This window comes from Brachionichthys hirsutus, chromosome 7 (assembly GCF_040956055.1).
Source record: "Brachionichthys hirsutus isolate HB-005 chromosome 7, CSIRO-AGI_Bhir_v1, whole genome shotgun sequence".
In the NCBI taxonomy this organism is placed as follows: Eukaryota; Metazoa; Chordata; class Actinopteri; order Lophiiformes; family Brachionichthyidae; genus Brachionichthys; species Brachionichthys hirsutus.
This window is the reverse complement of record NC_090903.1, coordinates 11,866,477-11,884,339: the sequence shown is the minus strand read 5'-3', so window position 1 is coordinate 11,884,339 and position 17,863 is coordinate 11,866,477. Positions and strand designations below refer to the sequence as shown.

The following is a 17,863-nucleotide window of genomic DNA, read 5'->3' as shown; positions in this document are numbered from 1 at the left end:
GTCCCTGATAGAATTAACCTGATACGCGAACGCATAAGCCACGACATGCAGAAGACTTCCACAATCCAAGAATGACTCAATATGAACATGCCTTTAGCCTGAATGCATGCACTAATCAACAGCGTGATGCAAGGAAGTGAATCAAACTGCATATTTGATTTATAAATCTACACCATTAAGTTTACCACGCATGAAGGTAACTCTGAATAGGCCCATTAAAGTATAAGCGCGGTGAGCGACCCTGGGGCGGCGGAGAGAGGAGGGGGCCCCTGCAGACTTGAATAAATGAAGTGATAATGATCATAATAATACTTTTTTTATGTGACTGTTAACACATGTTAGTGTTATCTCTATACCCCCCCCCCCTCCCCCCCCCCCAAAAAATGCAACAAAAACTCCTACAGCACTTCAGTTTTAAGTTTTGACAAATATTTTATGAACACCAAAGTCAAGAAAAGTGAGGAGGGGATAGAAAAGAGGATGAGAAGGGGGAGCAATAATTATGTACAAGCATATTTCTACACGTATATTACACATCGGGAGCATGATCGCATTATTTGAGATATACATAATTCAATATAAAATTTTGAAAATAAAAATCTGATAGTCATAAACGATCCCATGTCCCATTTTGGACCATGTACCCCACACAGGCAGTGACGGAAGTGGGTTTAAAAAGGTGCTTACGACTTAAAATGATTGTCTGATGAACACAAAGTAAAAATTGCATCTTGTCTGCGTGGCGGCGGCGTGTTCGCCGTCATCATCATCACCATCATCATGACTTTGACTAACGGATATGGAGGGGAGGGGGGGGGCGACGAAGACACCAAGACGATCTCCTTTTATTCCCTCTGATCGATGTTCCTGATGGAAAATCTTCCACTCGGGTTATTTTCCCTGATTACAAAATATGGTTTTGTTTTTTTTAAAGACATGCAAATAGTCTAGTAGTGGTTGTTGAATGGGGGGGGTGGGGGGAGGGGTGGGAGGTGAATCCTGATGAAAGCGCTTTTTAATATAAAAAAAAAACCCCGACGTGCGTTTATCTCTTTTTACTTTAATATTTATATCAATCAGTCCTTTTTTCATCCGAGATATTTCATAAGTCTCTTTTGTTCCTCTCAGGTCCATTTTCCCTGTAAATATTTCTCTTTGTTTCTCTTTGTTGTTTTTTTCCCCCCCCTCCGTATCATACATCGCACTCCGAGTCACTCGACGTGACGGACAGGATGGACGTCCCAGTATCAACTCTCTCTGTCATACTGGAAACGCTGGTGGTGGGACTCGCCGCGGTCGAAGGCGACTCTGCCGAGCTGTGAGGGGTGAGGCCGGCCTCCGAGAGGGACCTCATTCCGCTCGGTCCTATTCCTTGGTGCTGAAGCCTGGGAGAAGAAAGGAAGCGAGGACGGGAGGGAAAGGAAGGAAAAATAGAGAAACGGCAATTAGACCTGAGAATGTCCCCCCGTCCCCTCCTCCTATAGAGCAAAATAGGGCTCCGAACTCGCCTTTCTTTCCCCCTGCCGGCCCCAGCCATGCGTGCATGCCTTTATCAAACAGCCAGCTTTCAGGGACAAAAACACCGCACTATTTAGACTACCAAATGCTCCAATAAATGTAATGCGTTCCTGATTTTCTACCAAAGTACGCATGCCCAACGCGCACAAAAAGTTTAAATCCATCTGAACGTATTTCAGTTTGATGCTTCGCACAGTTCTGACGCTATTTTATTTGCGCTCTGGCTGTTTACATTTGCGCTATGTGTCTTCGTTGCGCAGTCGTGTCTGTCTTATGAAGCCTCAAGACTCTCCATATAGCAAAATAATATATATATATATATATATCGCTGAAGTAAAATATAGACCTTTGTCCAATTGTGAAATATCACGAGCTTTTCCCACGGATGTATTCGAGGCTGATGAGAGTGGAAGCGCGTGTGACTGACGCGGAGATGCCGGTTACTCCAATCATCTTAAATGTTTATCTCCAATCCACTCATGATAATAACTCCACCGCGGTGGGATAATGTCAGGCTGGAAATATATCTATTCATTTAGCAAAAAGATTAGAATAGAGTATGGCTTAGTTCGCAGCAAAAAAAAAAATTCTAATCAATTATAGCATTTCAATGGAATGATACCACACTTATGAATAACGTACTCAAACGCTTTTAATACGCAGTTATTTTAGTATATCAAATGAAACCTCCACTATGCTTTGAGATAAGCTGTTTCAACAATAAGTACCAACGTGTGATGATCAAATAGTGACTGCACTATGAATTACACGATAAGAATACGCGGTGTGTCTTAAATTGTACAAGCTCCTATAATTTTCTTTAGTTTGGTAATAACAAAATAATGTTTAATGTTAATTATTGTAAATTCCGCAGTTTGTTAAATGTATACATTTAAAGCCATAGATGAAAATATTAATGTTTTGACTAAATAGGTATATATTAAAAGATAATTCAATTCTGTTATAAAGATTATTCACGAGACTCTTTACATTATTATCACGCAATAAGTGACTATATAACATTTAAGTAATATCTAGTAATATTTATATTTTTAATTCAGTACTTTTTTGTCTGTTTTTGCAATATTTTTGGCTCCTATGGAAATAATAAACACGCTTCTGTGTTTAACATAATCTTTACGCCAAATTATTTTTCTGACAAGAGTATTATGTCTGATATATATATATATATATTATAATATTATTTAGGCTGATTTTAGAAACAGACTGACATTTTAACACTGATTGTGTTTTCTTGTATCACGGAGAATAAATAGATATTCTGCCCGAAACACCAGCAGAATTAAATCACAGCTGCCGAACTGTTCAAAGGAGTTCTACAAAGACAAATATATATGACATTTTTAAATTCAGTTTTTGATCTTTTTAAAAGCGCACGGAGCGTTTTCGATGTCCTGATTTCACTTGATAACAAACATGTCGCCGCAGCCTGCTCCCCCCCCCCCCCCCCCCCCCTTGCCATGGCTCGTTCGTGTTTTTTCGCGACAGTTTCTATCCGGAAGCGCAACACGTTTAATGAAACACCTTTTTTTAAATGATAAATGAATGCATTTTAAGTATATTTCGTATATTCTTGTTTTGGAAGTAAAATAAAAAAAAGCCAGCCACTAACCTGTTTTTGGCCGCCGCGGCTCTGTCTCGTTGCCTCCGGTTTTTAAACCAATTCCCGACCTGTGTCGGAGTGAGTCCTGTGGCTTGAGCCAGTTCCCTTTTCTTGCTGGGATTCGGATACGGGTCTTGGAGGTACCACTCCCGCAGTAGGCTCCGTGTCCGCTCTTTGAAACAGTGCGTCTTCTGCTCGCCGTCCCAGATGGTCCGAGGCAGCGGAAACTTCTTCCTCACGCGGTACTTATCGACTGGTCCGAGGGGACGACCCCGGAGCTTCTCGGCCTCCTGGTAGTGCGCTTCGAGCCACATGGCCTGCAGCTTTCCGTGCGAGTCCTTGGTGAACTTGTGATTCTCCAGGATGTGGTACAGGTCTCTGAAATTCCCCGTGTGGAACGCCACCACCGCCCGGGCGCGCAGGATGGACTCGTGCTTGTTGATCGCCTCGCATGCTCCCGGAGCCACGGGCAGGGACCAGAGGAAGCGGCCCAGCCTTTCGATGTCTCCGGTCTCTTCCAGCGTCTCGCAGACGCTCGCCACCTGCTCCGCGGAGAAGTTGAGCGTCGGTAGTTGAAACATGGACAAGTCTTCTGGAGACCTGGCGGTGGGAGCGCTGTTCGCCTGCAGGAACAGAGGGCGATCAGCGAAGTTTGGTAGGAAGAAATGGGAGGGATAAAGCTCTAAGGGGGATCTGAAAACCATGAGAGACCTGAGAGAGAAAAAAATTATCGAGAAAAGGGGAAAACCGAAAAACACGGCAAGCAAAGCAGATCGAATGACTCAATGGCTGTCGCCTAATGACACCAGCCTCATAATATCTCCCCCCTAAATCCGCTGTTGAGTGTAGCATTGAAACATTTTGTTTCCCTTTTCTATTGGTCTTCTTGGTGTCGTTGTGGCGTTGTCATGGCAGCCCTGCCAATCACTGTCACGCGTGCCAATCATTAGCCAGTACGTAGCGCGAGGCTTTCACCGCTTGTGCGCCCGCACGCACACAGGAGGTTATCAGAGCGTCCGATCTCCACAGCAACCCTCCCACCGCAGCGCGCGCACCGCGGGCACAAGCCAATGCGCGCCCGTATCTGCTGAATGCAATGCGCAATTAGAGGGTGGAATATTATTGCGATCTTAACGAGGCTCGTTAAAGCTAAAGGAGATACGTGCAGGCTGGAGATGCGCTGTAGAGACGGGGAGGGAGGGAGAGAAGCAGAGGGAGCTTTTAGAGGGTGACAAACGGACAAGCAGTGACTGAGACTCCGGAATACTCGTTTTAAGAGAGGCAAATACGATTTTTCTCTGCATGTCGTTGCTACTTTTTTTTTCTTTCTTTGAATCTGTTCATTCATTTTTGTTCGATGGCGAGGAATGCGTTATTTACTTTTCATGAATGTTATCGCTTTCTACTTAAAAATAATAATAATAACGGATGTAACATATTTTGGCTCGTGCTCTGCAACCGGAGCTCGTTTTATAAAATGCATGTTTTTAATTTTGTGCCAGTGTCTGGGCAGCATGTCTGTGCGGTCTCTGTGTTTGGTGGATGCTGCTCTGCATGGAGGATCCAATGTGATGCCGCTTCCCCTAGTCCTATCCCCGTCCCCGGCCTCGCCTCTGGGACGCTGGGCGTCACCAACCCCCCCCCCCCAAATGCCCGCCGTCTCCTCTCCAACCAACAACATTGATCATGAATGAATATCGATGCGCAACATTTTGTTAATCAAATATAGCGCTTCAGTCCTTAAATGGTATCAGTTCACCTCGTTGTTGTTGTTTTTTAGTTCAATCCTCTAATTAAAGCCATTAGTTCTGGAATCACAGTCAAACGGCAACATGAAAGCTTCTTGGCAACGTAAAAGCAGTTTTCGTGCATTTGATTTCGTGTTAAGGACATGACCGCATGTCCGCGGTCACAGGATTCGGTTTAGCAGCCAACGCGGTGTGATTTTCATGTTTATGGCTAAAACGGCTTCATATTTGGACAGGGCTCACAGGGTGTTAAAATAGTGCGCGTTCACTCTGCACGAACAGTCCTCACTTTGTGAAAGGGCCGCGTTAAAGGCGTATAGCATCCAGACTCTGCTTAATCCGCTCTCAATAAAGCTGACATAATGATCCTAAGCCGCCTTTCTACAAAATCATTCAGGAATTCTAAACTTTTCCTTTCCTCTCTCTGATTTACGCATTCTCCGCGGGCTCGGGTAGACCGACTCAAGCCTGGTGGGACAGTGAGTAGCAGCTCAACGTGCGTATTTGGTCAATATACTCCCTGTTTGTTCTCATCATCTTAATTTAGACCTCATGCTTTAATTGCAGCGTGTATCCGCGTGCAATTACGCACATTTGTGGTGTTATGGTTAAATGGTGGGGTTATTCCTGCATGTAAATAAGGTTATGCGTTATACAGATGGTCTTGTTGCAAGGCGACTCGTATGCGCGTGAGTATTTTGGGACCGTGTGCGTGCGCGTGCGCGTGAGGAGTGGTGCGTGGGATCAAACCTGTGTTGCTGTGCGCCCTCGCGACCTATAGAAATAATTCCAAGTGGCACTTGAATTGGGGAAGCTGGAAGTAAAGGCTGGTATTTTTCAGTCTGGTGTTAAAAGTAACCTCCCGTGCCCCCGTGCACCAGCCCCACTCCCTCCATCTCCATCTCTCTCACGCGCACACACCCACGGCCCCGACATGCAGGCTTAGCTGCACTCCCCGGAATATGCAAAGCCGCCTACCTGCATGCCCGGGTTCCTGGTGCAGCAATTGAGGTGATCTCTATTCAAGCCTGGGCTGCAGGTATTATCCAGCCCTCGCAGGCAATTCGGAAATCACTCTTAGAAAACTCTGGAGTTGAAATGTAAAACCTGAATGGGGATTCTGAGGGGAAAACTAATTCACATTCTTTTACATGGCTTTTGTTTTCGTTAAGCATGTAATTACTACCCCCCCCCCCCCCCCCCCCCAAACACGTTTATTCACCTGCCCTAATTGTATGTTTATCCGAGGGCTTGCTGAATGTTCCGAGCAGCGGGGGACGAGCGCTCTGAATGCGCACGGAGCATTTAGCGTCGTCTGCGTTTACTTACAGCCTAAATCTGCAGCCAGAGCAACACAAACAACATTCTGCACGCTGAGTAACACAAAACGCGCCCCTGCAGCAGACAGACTCCCCGACTTATTTCCAACATACCTTCATTTATGTTAATTGACTGAAAGACACTGTCCCAAACTTTGCTTCGGATGTTTTCACATTAATAAAAGTATTTTTTTCTGTTTAAGAAGTCTAGCTGTTTCTTGCCTCGTGCATTTCCTGCAGCGCGCCACGAATTTTAGATGTTAGTTAGTTTGCATCCTGGTTAATTGGCAGTTATTTTCATTATCAAGTCTGTTCCAATGAGAGCAGCAAGTAAATAAAGCTGGTGTTACGTCATGTACGGGAGGAAGAGAGAGAGAGAGAGAGAGAGAGGAGAGGGGCAGTGAAAGAAATAAAAAGGTGTTGTTTGTTAAAGGAAGAGGGAAAGAGAAAGAAGGCACCAAAGAATTGGGTATGGCTTTATTTTTTTTTGCTCCCTCGTTGACCCCGCTTTTGGCTGGCTGGCCAGACAAGGCAGCGCGCAGCGCGCAACCCTCCTTGGCAAACACATGAGAGGCTCCTCCGCCTGCTGCTCCATCCCGGATTCATCTCGACGAGTATTTGGAGTAATGACGGGTATGTACAAAAAAAATGCCGTTTTTATTTTAATCTAAATTTACACGCATGTATGCCCATGTGTGCTGATGTTTATATTAGAACATTGATTTTTTCTCTTGCGCCTCTTTATCTGCAGAGCGGCGAGCAAGGTCCAGTCCGAGGTCTGTAACAATTCGAGCTCCGGACGGGACGTGACGCCGGTTCCCTGATATTTCACGGGTCAACTTGTCCCAAGATCAGGATGGAAATCCGACCGCTGTCGGCTGTCCGAGTAAAGATGTTTCCGGTTATGTTCGGTAAACTACTAATTTGATTTTCGGACACTTAAAGAAAATATTTATGAAACGATTGCGGCTTACTTTTTTGGGGTTTACTGACTGGAACGAAGAGAGAATCATCTTATCACAGATTATTATTATTTTAGTTTTTTAGATCAGGTACGTGCGTTTATTCGGAATTATCCACGGAGCATGCAGGACATGAACGTGCAGAATATGATGCTGTCGGGACGAGGCGCACAATCCTCTCCATCCCATGCCAGGGGGAGCCGCTGCACTACTACACTGTAAAAAGTATCATTCTCGACTAGAAATGTAACGTGGCACTGAGTTTTAAAACATGCTTCTATAGCTGAATTAAAACGGATTCATTTTCTCATGGGGATTATAAATCAGTGCAATTTTCTCATGGGGAAATGCAGCGAATGAAACATCTAAAACACATTATCCTGATTTTAGAATGCAACACTTGATCCAGCTGAGTTTTGGTTTGGTGAAGAAAAAAAAATCCCCAGTTTGAGATTAAAAAGTATTTATATTTGTTTGCAGATGTATTCTCGCTGCAAAAGTTGTCTCCTCTGTTCAAGAAGTTTAGAGAGAACATCAGAGAGAACATCAGAGAGAACTTTAGAGAGAACGTTAGAGAGAACGTTAGAGAGAAAACATTTATAATTAAAGAAAAACACGATTACCGAATAAAAGCATATTTTTATGTCAACGCTCTGGCGCCAACTTTAACAGCCAACCCCGCTCTCTCTCTCTCTCTCCCCCCATCTCTCTCCCTCCCCTCTCTCCCTCTCTCTCCTTCCCTCCCTCCCCCCCTCTCTCTCCCTCCCCTCTCTCCCTCTCTCTCCTTCCCTCCCTCCCCCCCTCTCTCTCCCTCCCCTCTCTCCCTCTCTCTCCTTCCCTCCCTCTCCCTCCCTCTCCGTCTCTCTCCCTCCCTCTCTGTATCTCCCTCCCTCTCTCTCTCTCTCTCCCCCCTCTCTCTCCCCCCCGCTCTCTTTTATTGTTTTGTATTGTGTGGTCTCATTAGGGGGACTTCCTGGCAGGGCTGGGAGCTTGTATCGGAGCTGTCCAATCAATGTATTTACACGGGTTGTTAGCGACAGTTAATGAGGGCTCCTCCCCGGGCCGGTGGAGAAAGGCGCCTCAACATTAAGAGTTACCTTGTGTCAACTCGTTACTTCTAATGAACCTCCATGCAAAAGCCGCCCCGCACTCAATGGAGCCATGCGCACGGATCTTGTGTATGAGACCCCCCCCCCCCCCTCCCCCTCCACTCACACTGGGAGAGCTGCGGTTTTACGTGCATGCCTTTGCGAGCTGGTGCACAGTATGCTGTGACCAATCTGTTCAAATATCGCCACCTGCAGTCCCAATATTTCTTCGAGGATAATAACCGCGCACGGTGCGTGTATGTCAGCACATGCAGCTTGTTTCTGAAGGTTGGCCTCATCATGTTCACGCGCAGTATCACAAACCCAACATGACTTCTATGTTTGGACAAAAGGCTCGACAGGTCATCTTACTGCTTCTGCGAAGTTAAGTTAAGTTCTAATCAACCCCCACCAGAGCGGCGAGCTCGCTGTGGGCTCTGGCCCCCGACTATAGCCCCCCCCCCCCTCTTTGGCCCCCAGTGTGGCTTGTTGAGCTGCATCAGCGACACATCACTGCCCCTCAATGCAGGTAGAAACTGGAGGAGTTTGGCGGATCCCTAAGTGGACTCCCATCTCACTCGTCTAACCCACAGAGACACTTAAAAATCAATTAGGCCCGTCCGGCCTCCACGTCCGCAGTCAGTGTTCCACAAACAGGTGGCTTCCATCCTAATCTGGGAGGGATTTAAAAGTAAAATCTGACAGATTGTTGTCGCGAGTGATCACAAGCGCGACGTGGACCTCGTGGATCTGTTTTACTAAAGTGAAGTCAATGTTTTATTGCCTGATTACTCCCTTCGATCATATAACGCTGCAGAGGAGGCCCAGTGTTCACTCTACCAGGTATGGGCTGATTTGGAGACAGAAGCAGAGATAGAGAAACAAATATAGCTCGTCCCATTTCCCTCAAATACTCCTTTTGTCTTTTTTCACCTTCTCCAACGTCCAGCCCTCTAACAATCATTGGCTAACACCAATCTGCATGGGCCCAAACTGCTCAACTCTTTACGCACGCGGTTCAGATGACGTTGGGTTGGCTAGACACGCTGGTGAAATATCCACTTGTTCAGGTGATATGCAGGTAGAGGAGATCACGTGACTGCGTCCGATGGGAAACAGCGCAAAAGACGAGCATGAACGAAATGGTTGAAACTATAAGCAACTAAATACATCTACTCAACTCCGCGGAGTCTAAGAAAAAATAATGAAATAGATGTTGCAGTGAATTCTTTACACTTCCAAGTACACACAAAATGTACTTGGATTGTTGAAGCAAATTTTTAAAGCACCGTAAACGAAATGTCTGAATATTACGTGAAGTGTATTTTAAAAAAATGTGTTAATGGACCATTAGTTAAATTATAGAGTGGGGGGTAATTATTTACTCAAGTATTGCGTTACATCGAAAACAGCTGCTTTGCTGAATATTTATCTGTAGTTTTAATGCGTTTGAAATATAACGCAATATTACGGTTAAACAATTCTGCCTCATTTACACTAAATACTGAACATTTAATTTTCATTTTCAAAATCCATTTAAATTATATTACTAGTATAGTTAGTTATGAAATGTCCTAAAGTCCGCTGTTATAGACGTTTAGTGGAATTGCAATAAGAAGGCTTTCTGGGTGTGTGTGAAAGTTGCCCGGTCATCCCAGCTCAAGACTGAGAGGTGGACCATGTCGCATCCGCTCAGTGCATGCTGGCCCTGCAGGGCTGTGATCGTTGTCCTGCAGAGAGCTCGGGCAGGAAGGCAGCAACAGAACAAAAGATAAATTAAATTTATTCGTTCTTTAAGAGCAAAGGATGCTGTAGCCTCTGGGATTATCACGTATAGGCTTTAATTATATCGGTGAACCTTTGAATCAAGTTGAATAAAGTTTCAGGACATCCATCTGAAACTTTGAGGCCGGGCTCCCTGAGTGAAAAAACCTTCCTGTGAAACACACATATATTTTAGATTAGAAATAACGTATACATTATATCTTTAACTGCTCATATTTACGCATACGGTCAGTTTATATGGACTCTTTTCAGTTTACTGTTATTATGTTTCAGGCTACATGTAAATCCTGCAGTACATTTGTCATTTGTACTGTGGGGGGGGGGGGGCGTTTAAAAACAAAGACGAGCAACCGTTTTTGATCTGGGATTACGGAGCTCTATTAGCTGATTGTTCGCTAAATAAACCGGTGCCGGTGCGCGCCGCGGCTCAGCTCTGCTCACGGGGCGAGTTTATCTAGAATACGGCGGGTTCGACTCAACAGCCAATCAGAGGTGTGCACCGGAGCGGACTGTCCTATAACTGGGTATTATCTTACAGGATAATAACGGAGGGATGCGGCTACCGAGGAGCCGGTTACTCACGGGTGAGCAGCTCCTGTCCAATCTGATTTATGTCACGCATCTCCGTTCGACGCACCAGATCAATAGCGGATGTCTGGGGAGAGACAGGGGGGGGGAGACAGGGGAGACGGGTACAGGTGAGAGGAGAGGAAAAGAAAGGAAAATGTGCAGTCGCGTTATTGATATTTCTTAATGCGACTACAATAGTGACCACTGTAATATTATAATTATATATATATTTGTATATCTTACTTACTTACTTACTATTGATTTCTACAATGGGCATAATTGACACATACAATGACCACAAAGTCTGACCCTGGTGAAAGTTGGAAAGAAAAAAGAAGAACAATTGTTATTGTGAGATGACAAGTAATTATTATTTATCATTTCATCTCATACACACTCAAACTAAGATAAAAATGGTTTTTGACAGCTATGAGTTAAATCTCGTTTAAATTAACAAATTTATTTTTTCGAAAATATTTTGACCTATATTGTGATTCCACGGGTGATCAAATTCCAGGTTGGGCCTATCGTATTTCGGTGCGATGACATAACGACAATGAGGATACTGAGCTGCTTTGGCGTAAGTTCAATAATGAAAATAAATAATAATAAAATAAAAGGTAATAATCGGAGAGCCATAAACCATCGAATTTTGATTTTTCATCTTATTATCTGAGATTTGAGCGGCTCTCCTTACTTGTTAAAGCAATAAGGGATATAAAGTTCAACGACTCATCAATGCGCATTCTGACCAGTTTTATTGGATAGAAAATATCTTTATTTTCCTTTCAGTGGGGCGTTTCGTAATCCCACGGTGCGCCTTGGCATTCTGTAATTTATATCAAATTAGAAAGCTCGCTCCACACATGAGGCGCTCACGCACGCACTGCTAAAATGATCCAAGCTTGCGTGTGACCTCTTATGTTCAGGTTACCCTGCACGCAAAAACAAATAGAACGACCCAGAGAGGAGCTGACAGCCGCTGAAAGTACACAGCAAAGCTCCCAAAATAAAGGCCCGTCCCTCCTGCTGACCCAGCCACACAGCCCATATTTATTAGCAATGCTCGTGCATTATTGATATCCTCTATTGGCTTTGGGTGGCAGATGCCAAAGCGCGATAGAGATGTTTATGCTTGCCTATTTATGGAGCCATGATCCCGCCTGCTTATCAAACATTCAGAAGTGGCAGCTGCAGTTGTGGCTTCATTTCAGATCCTCACTCGAGTTAAGAATACTAATCCTACACAAAATATATGTTAAGATTTAAGGCTGTGCATGAATATACGAAAAGCAGTTTGAGTAGCCGAAATAAAATAATACACGGTTTATATAGGAGGCAGGACGATTATTGAATTAGTATTAATAATATGTTCTGTTCCCGATTAATTCGACACAAGTCGCTGGTTCTTTGCTGCTGATAGAACACTTGGAAGATCAAATCAAAAGGTTTAGGCGGCAGATATACCGTTTTCGTTTTTGCTCTGAATCAAACGAAAATAGACAAATGTTGACCATGTACTCAACTGCTTGTCTTATATTTACCTTTTCCTCATTCAAAGAGCTTCTCTTTTAAAATAGATTTGGCCTGTTTATTATTTTAATATTTAATAACCTGTTATTAAGTTATCCATGGATCCAGCCTAAAAAAACGTGTAGCCTAAGTTTATTGTGTTTTGTTTAATGTGTGAACGTCATTGGTTCATGTTTGGGTAAAGTTCTTTCATCAAACAGATAAAATAGAAATAAATACTTCAATATTAGACAGCAGCGTTTTTCCATGCATGCAGAAAGATTCCCACCCGTTTTTCCTTAAATATATTGTTTTATTTTTTTATGAACGGCCTGTGAAGAAGAAGGTTTTCATTCTTTTGGACCCCCCCCCCCCCCCATGAGCAGCTCGCCACCCCGCCCCGCTCTCCTCGTCACACCCGCCCGGTCCAAACAGCCTTACGCAGTGCGCTCTGCGTGGACCAAATACCGTGCAGAGGCAATGGGAAGTCGTCTGGAGGTAAGGTCGCGGGTTCACTGCGGGGTTAAAGACACCCGTCCATGGCTGTCCCCCCCCCCCCCCCCCCCCCACCGCAACACTCCCGCTTCCTTCCTACAGCAGGATGCGTCTTGTGCGCCACCGTCCTCACCCCGCAGCAACCCCGCCGCACTGATTCTTGTTTGTTTTTCTGCCTTCATTGAATCTCCCCGCGACAGGAAAACGAGCCATCTCACCACGTCACTCGATGCTGGGGAGTTCAGCACTTTGCATTCTCACGCCTTCCACAAGTCTTTGGTGTTTACAGTCTGGGTGAAGGAGGCTTTCTATTTATATCCTCACGCGAAGGCTATTCAAAGCTGATGCAATGTCAGTCTTTGTCGTCAGCATTTAGTTTTTAATGCTCAAACATTTTACAAAAAAGATATATATTATATTATATATTATAATCATAAACAATCAAGGACATTTTTGCCGTAACATAAGGGATTCCTTTTTTAAGAATGGTTCAACATATTTGTGTGTTTTTCTTTGCGCCAGTCAATGCACTTCCCAGTGTTTAAAAAGTGCCACTTATGTCTCTTTATATCGATGCTGTGATGAATCACATCACATTTAAGCAGCACGACAGTGATGTAAGTTATTGAAAGGCATTTTTTTAAAGGATGGATATTATCTCATTAGGGATAAATGCCTGCGGGTCATGCAGGTTATCCGCTATTTTAATTGTCGTCGAAGCATTGTTCAGGCGTTTAAGAGTTTTACTGGGTTTTGCTTTACTGTAATGGGAATTGGAATTTACATGACGTGATGTAGATAATTCCTCTGAGAGGTCAGGTGAAAAACTATTCAAAGGTTTAACATGTTAAGGAAATGCGCATTCTGTTGTCACACTTACTTCACAGTTTGTTTTGCATATTGTTCATTCAAATTTAGAGGAAAAAAAATCTGCATGGCCACAAGTAAAAAACATATTATATTGCATATACATATTAAGTTCTATTTTTTTATTTAAAGAACAATACAATTCATTTATAAGCCAATCTAGTCTGACTTATATTTACAAACTAATATTTAGAAAAAGGATTATGTATAGCTGAATAATTGATATTCAGCAGGTGTACACACACACACACACATGAAATAAGAGTGCATGGTGTATACAAGTTAATGTATACTCTTTTTTGTATATTTCATTTGGAAAAAAACCCAAGTGTAACTGCATGGTTTTAGTAACATCATAAAGCCTTGCACTGATAAATATATATATATATATATATATATATTAAAAATCTTTATTTTTGTGTCATGCATGCAAATGCACTATTAAATTATATTTAATAATGTGTGATAATGAGTGAAGACAGCATTATGCTATCATTACAATCAGATTTTTTTTTATATGGAGTGCCATGCAAAGAACAAACAAACAAACAGTAGCTCAGTTTTGATATAGTCTCGTGCAACGTTACCTACGCGAGTCCCTGGAATTAAGAATTGAGGAAATCCTCATCGAGGAGGAAAACGTCACATGAACGAGGCAACCGGGACAAAAGTGCCCTCACTTCACCCAGAAAAGATCGGAGAAAGGAAACGGGATGTACAACAGAAAGATAAAAACTGACACAGAGTAAAAGATTAAGTAATGAAAAGCGAGAGAAACAATGGAGAAGTCATCCATACTAAAAGCAGGTTTGAGACAAAGCGGAGAGAAGCACAGGTAAAGCGGGGCTTTGCATGGCAAGGAGAGGGCCTGTTTTTTGTTGTTTCCATCTCTCCTTCACAGCCCCTCTCATCCTCTCCTTTTCTCGTTGTGGCCACACAGAGACATCTACACTGGGGAGATTTTGGTTGCCTGCCTATCTTCTCCTCACCATGGTGCATCTGAGACCAGGGAAAGAACGCATACACTCTTTTAACTGCCACAGAGGAGAACAGCTTGGCTCTGTGGTACAGTGAAATCCTCACTTTCTCCTCAATCAGACAGACAGCCACACAAAATCCCTTCTCTCATGTGCCCCTCCTAACAAGGGGGGGCACTCTTAATGTCACCCCTCTCTCTCTCTCTCTTTCTCTCTCTCTCTCTCTCTCTCTCTGCTGCTCTCTGTATTCTCTCTCACTCAAAGTGAGACAGGAGAGACGTGATGGTAAAATGTAGTTTATGAAGAGTTTCATGGAGATTTTAAACAGCAGGATTACAGACAACAGCCAAATAAACATCACATCTCCAACATGTGTCATCCGTCTCTCTCTTCCCTCTCCATCATGATCCCTGGTTCACTCCCTATGAGCGCCACTTCACCTGCAAAACCAGATTCTGTGTGTGTGTGTGTGTGTGTGTGTGTGTGTGTGTGTGATGGTTAGGCTTGGCCTATACTGGCTCATCCGAGAGCTGTGTTGATACAGGATATAGGAATATAGTCTTCACACACACACACACACCTACACACACACACACACACACACACACAGATGCCCAAAAGCTGACAGCTTCTTTTCACCATTCATTTGTTGTGTTTGTGAATGATGATGATTTCAACCCCACGTCAGGCAGTTGGTTTGGTAAACAGCCAACCAGCAGGCTAGTCAGTTAATAGCAGGTAATTATCAACACGCTGACACGCTGAGCCAGTTATGCAGGTGCTATAGAGCCTTGGAATTACCGGTAATGTTTACTGCTGAAGTCGTGTGACTGCAGAGTTGTGGTTCATGTAATTCACTTAAACATTTCTGTTTTCTGCTTCTAATGACAGATTTATTGTCAACGACACCCCTTTTATCCATTTCACAGGCAATAATAAATGATTATCAATGTCTGTAGTGGTTTTGTCTTCCTTCTTGGCATCTCATGTCTTCAGATTCATAGCGTGACTGACGGAGCCGAGCCCTAACCACCGCCCCTGCGTTTTATAGAGTGCATTTATATTGTTTTATATTTCTCCTAAAGTAAGTGATCTGATGACTTCTATCATAACAATGCCTCGACTTCATCCTTAGAACATCTCAACTCCTCTACTCTATTATTTATCTTCTTAGAAAATGCCTGAAAAAGATGGAAAGCGCTCTAAATAAATGTTTCAATCAGGAGAGACGAGAGGTGGAAGTAAATATCATGAAATGATGATATGTGATAATTAGTCTCTCAGCCAATGCTTGGTGCTGAGACTCATCAACCTGAACAGCGACAAGATATATACCCCCCGGAGTCCAGTCGCTGGTGGTGGTGGCGGCCGATGACTCTGCTGAAGCTGATGAATGGTAATGTTGTTGCATTTTTGAAGCATGGGTGGTGACAGCGAGGTGGAGGGCACACAAAATCAAAAGTGTGAAAGACCTAGAGCCCAAGTGTACAAAGATGACAGAAATACACAGAGTTTATTAGAACTCATCTTGAGTCTCTCTCACTCTCTCTCTCTCTCTCTCTCTCTCTCTCTGTAACAGCCACTTCACATCACGGTAGTGACGAACCTTGCTATTAACAAGAAACAGAGCATTCAAGTCCAGGCAAGATATCCAGCAGGCTGAGCTGTCAGTTATCAGTAACCGTCACTCCACAAGTCATCAGGCAGTGGTATGATAAATATTCTCACGATGTAGAGGCTCTAACCACAAAACATAGAGGAACAGCAAGATTTATGGGTATACCTGCAGGAGTTAGATCTCACCTGAATCCCAGTCAGTCACAACATCATGGATTCAATCCCATTTACTGTACACACGTGTTCATCCTGATTCTAATTAAAATACATTGTGTTTTGTTTTATTCCTTCAGAAACCAAGTGAATAATGAAAATAATTCCAATTACCGGTAAATCGATTGGTTTAGTCCAGTTGTTATGGATAAAATTCTCTCATATTGCGGGAAAAGTTTGACTTACTTTGCTGTATAAAATGTCAAACACATAAGAGAGGATGCCACCTCCACACTTAATGGGACAGACTATATCACTTTACAGCCTAAAATTACACCATCAGCATTCCAACCACCATCTTAAACCTAAGATACTGCTGCTTTACTGAAAATCATCTCCTGCAAAGAGGAAAAGGTTCCCTTTAATTTTTAATTTCGAACCTTAAAGGACTCAATACGTAGACACGGTTTGGAGAGATTAGTGAAATCTATCTCCTTTGTTGACATCTAGAAAAAACAAACTTTGAATGCACCACAGGAATTCAAGAGAGAGAATAATGTGGCCTAACCAGATAGAAGCTGTGTTGTTACGTATCTTGATACCAACTGCTTGATCGGCTTCCCCTTCACGCCAGTGAGGAGATGAGAAAACAAAAGTATTCATTTATTTAGTTATTTAAAGGAGTCGAACGTTGATTAGCAAGTCGGAGGGGCCCAAGAACAACTGTATCCCATGATGTTCTAATCCTCAATGAAATATGTATTCAGTAAAAGGATTAGGGCATCCAGTGTCATAAAAGAAACCTCTTACTAGCACCAAAGGTAATTTGTAACCTTAGCAACAGCTTGTAGAAATGAATGGGGGATTAGGATTGGCTGCAGCCAGCATTGTCTTCATGCAGTAAGAATGTCCTATACGCACGCACGTACACACACACACACACACACACACACACACCATGCTTACATCCAAATATGGATTATTTGAGCTATAATGTATTCAGATTCACTGTATTATATTATGTCAAAACGAAGTTATTATTACATTAGTATACGGTGCAGATATAAGTAAAGTAAAATAAATGCAAAGAAAACATCAGGATTATTTCAAGAATAAACAAAGAGGAAGATTTAAATTCAGGAAAACATGTCACATTTCAGTTGACTGTAATTTTGCTGCCTTGTTTATATTTAACTAGCATTTAAGACATGTTGATGTTCATGTGTGTAGGTGTGTGTGTGTGTGTGTGTGTGCATGTGTGTGTGTGTGTGTGGGGGGGGAGTTAATTCCTTTTGTGACAGTTCTCAGGATGCAGAGGCGTCAACTCTAACTGCAAGTTCTCACATTACACTTAATGATGTCTGCTCTTGCTTGAACAGGCAAGTGTGTTTGTGTGTGTGTATGCTTGCATGTGTGTGTGTGTGTGTATGAGAGAGAGAGAGAGTAAGATAATTAGCAAGAAAGAGAGGGAAAGATGGACTGACAGAAACCTTCTGTAAATACATTCCTAGCTCATAGCAGGTGCCAAAATGTGAAGATGATAGGCGAGAGAAGGAGAAGAAAAGCGAGCGAGGGATTATGTTCGCAGAAGACGCGCCAGGCTGGTTGCACAACATGTTGGAGATGTC

At 43.2% G+C, this 17,863-nt stretch overlaps 1 protein-coding gene across 1 annotated transcript; it reads right to left on the bottom strand.

Annotated features, from left to right (window-relative positions):
* Nucleotides 1-1,192: 1,192 nt before the first annotated feature.
* six3a (SIX homeobox 3a) lies at nucleotides 1,193-3,846 on the bottom strand. The gene is made up of 2 exons (XM_068741189.1): nucleotides 3,152-3,846; nucleotides 1,193-1,385 (listed from the first exon to the last, which is right to left on the bottom strand). Exons 1-2 carry the CDS (start codon nucleotides 3,844-3,846, stop codon nucleotides 1,193-1,195), a joined length of 888 nt encoding a protein of 295 aa, XP_068597290.1.
* Between the last annotated feature and the right edge of the window lie 14,017 nt (nucleotides 3,847-17,863).

Excerpts from the sequence above, each read along its gene's own strand:
- six3a (XM_068741189.1), bottom strand. The coding sequence starts at position 3,846 with ATGGTTTTCAGATCCCCCTTAGAGCTTTATCCCTCCCATTTCTTCCTA. Across the intron at positions 1,386-3,151 it reads GCCGCGGCGGCCAAAAACAG|GCTTCAGCACCAAGGAATAG; the intron begins GTTAGTGGCTGG and ends TTCTTCTCCCAG.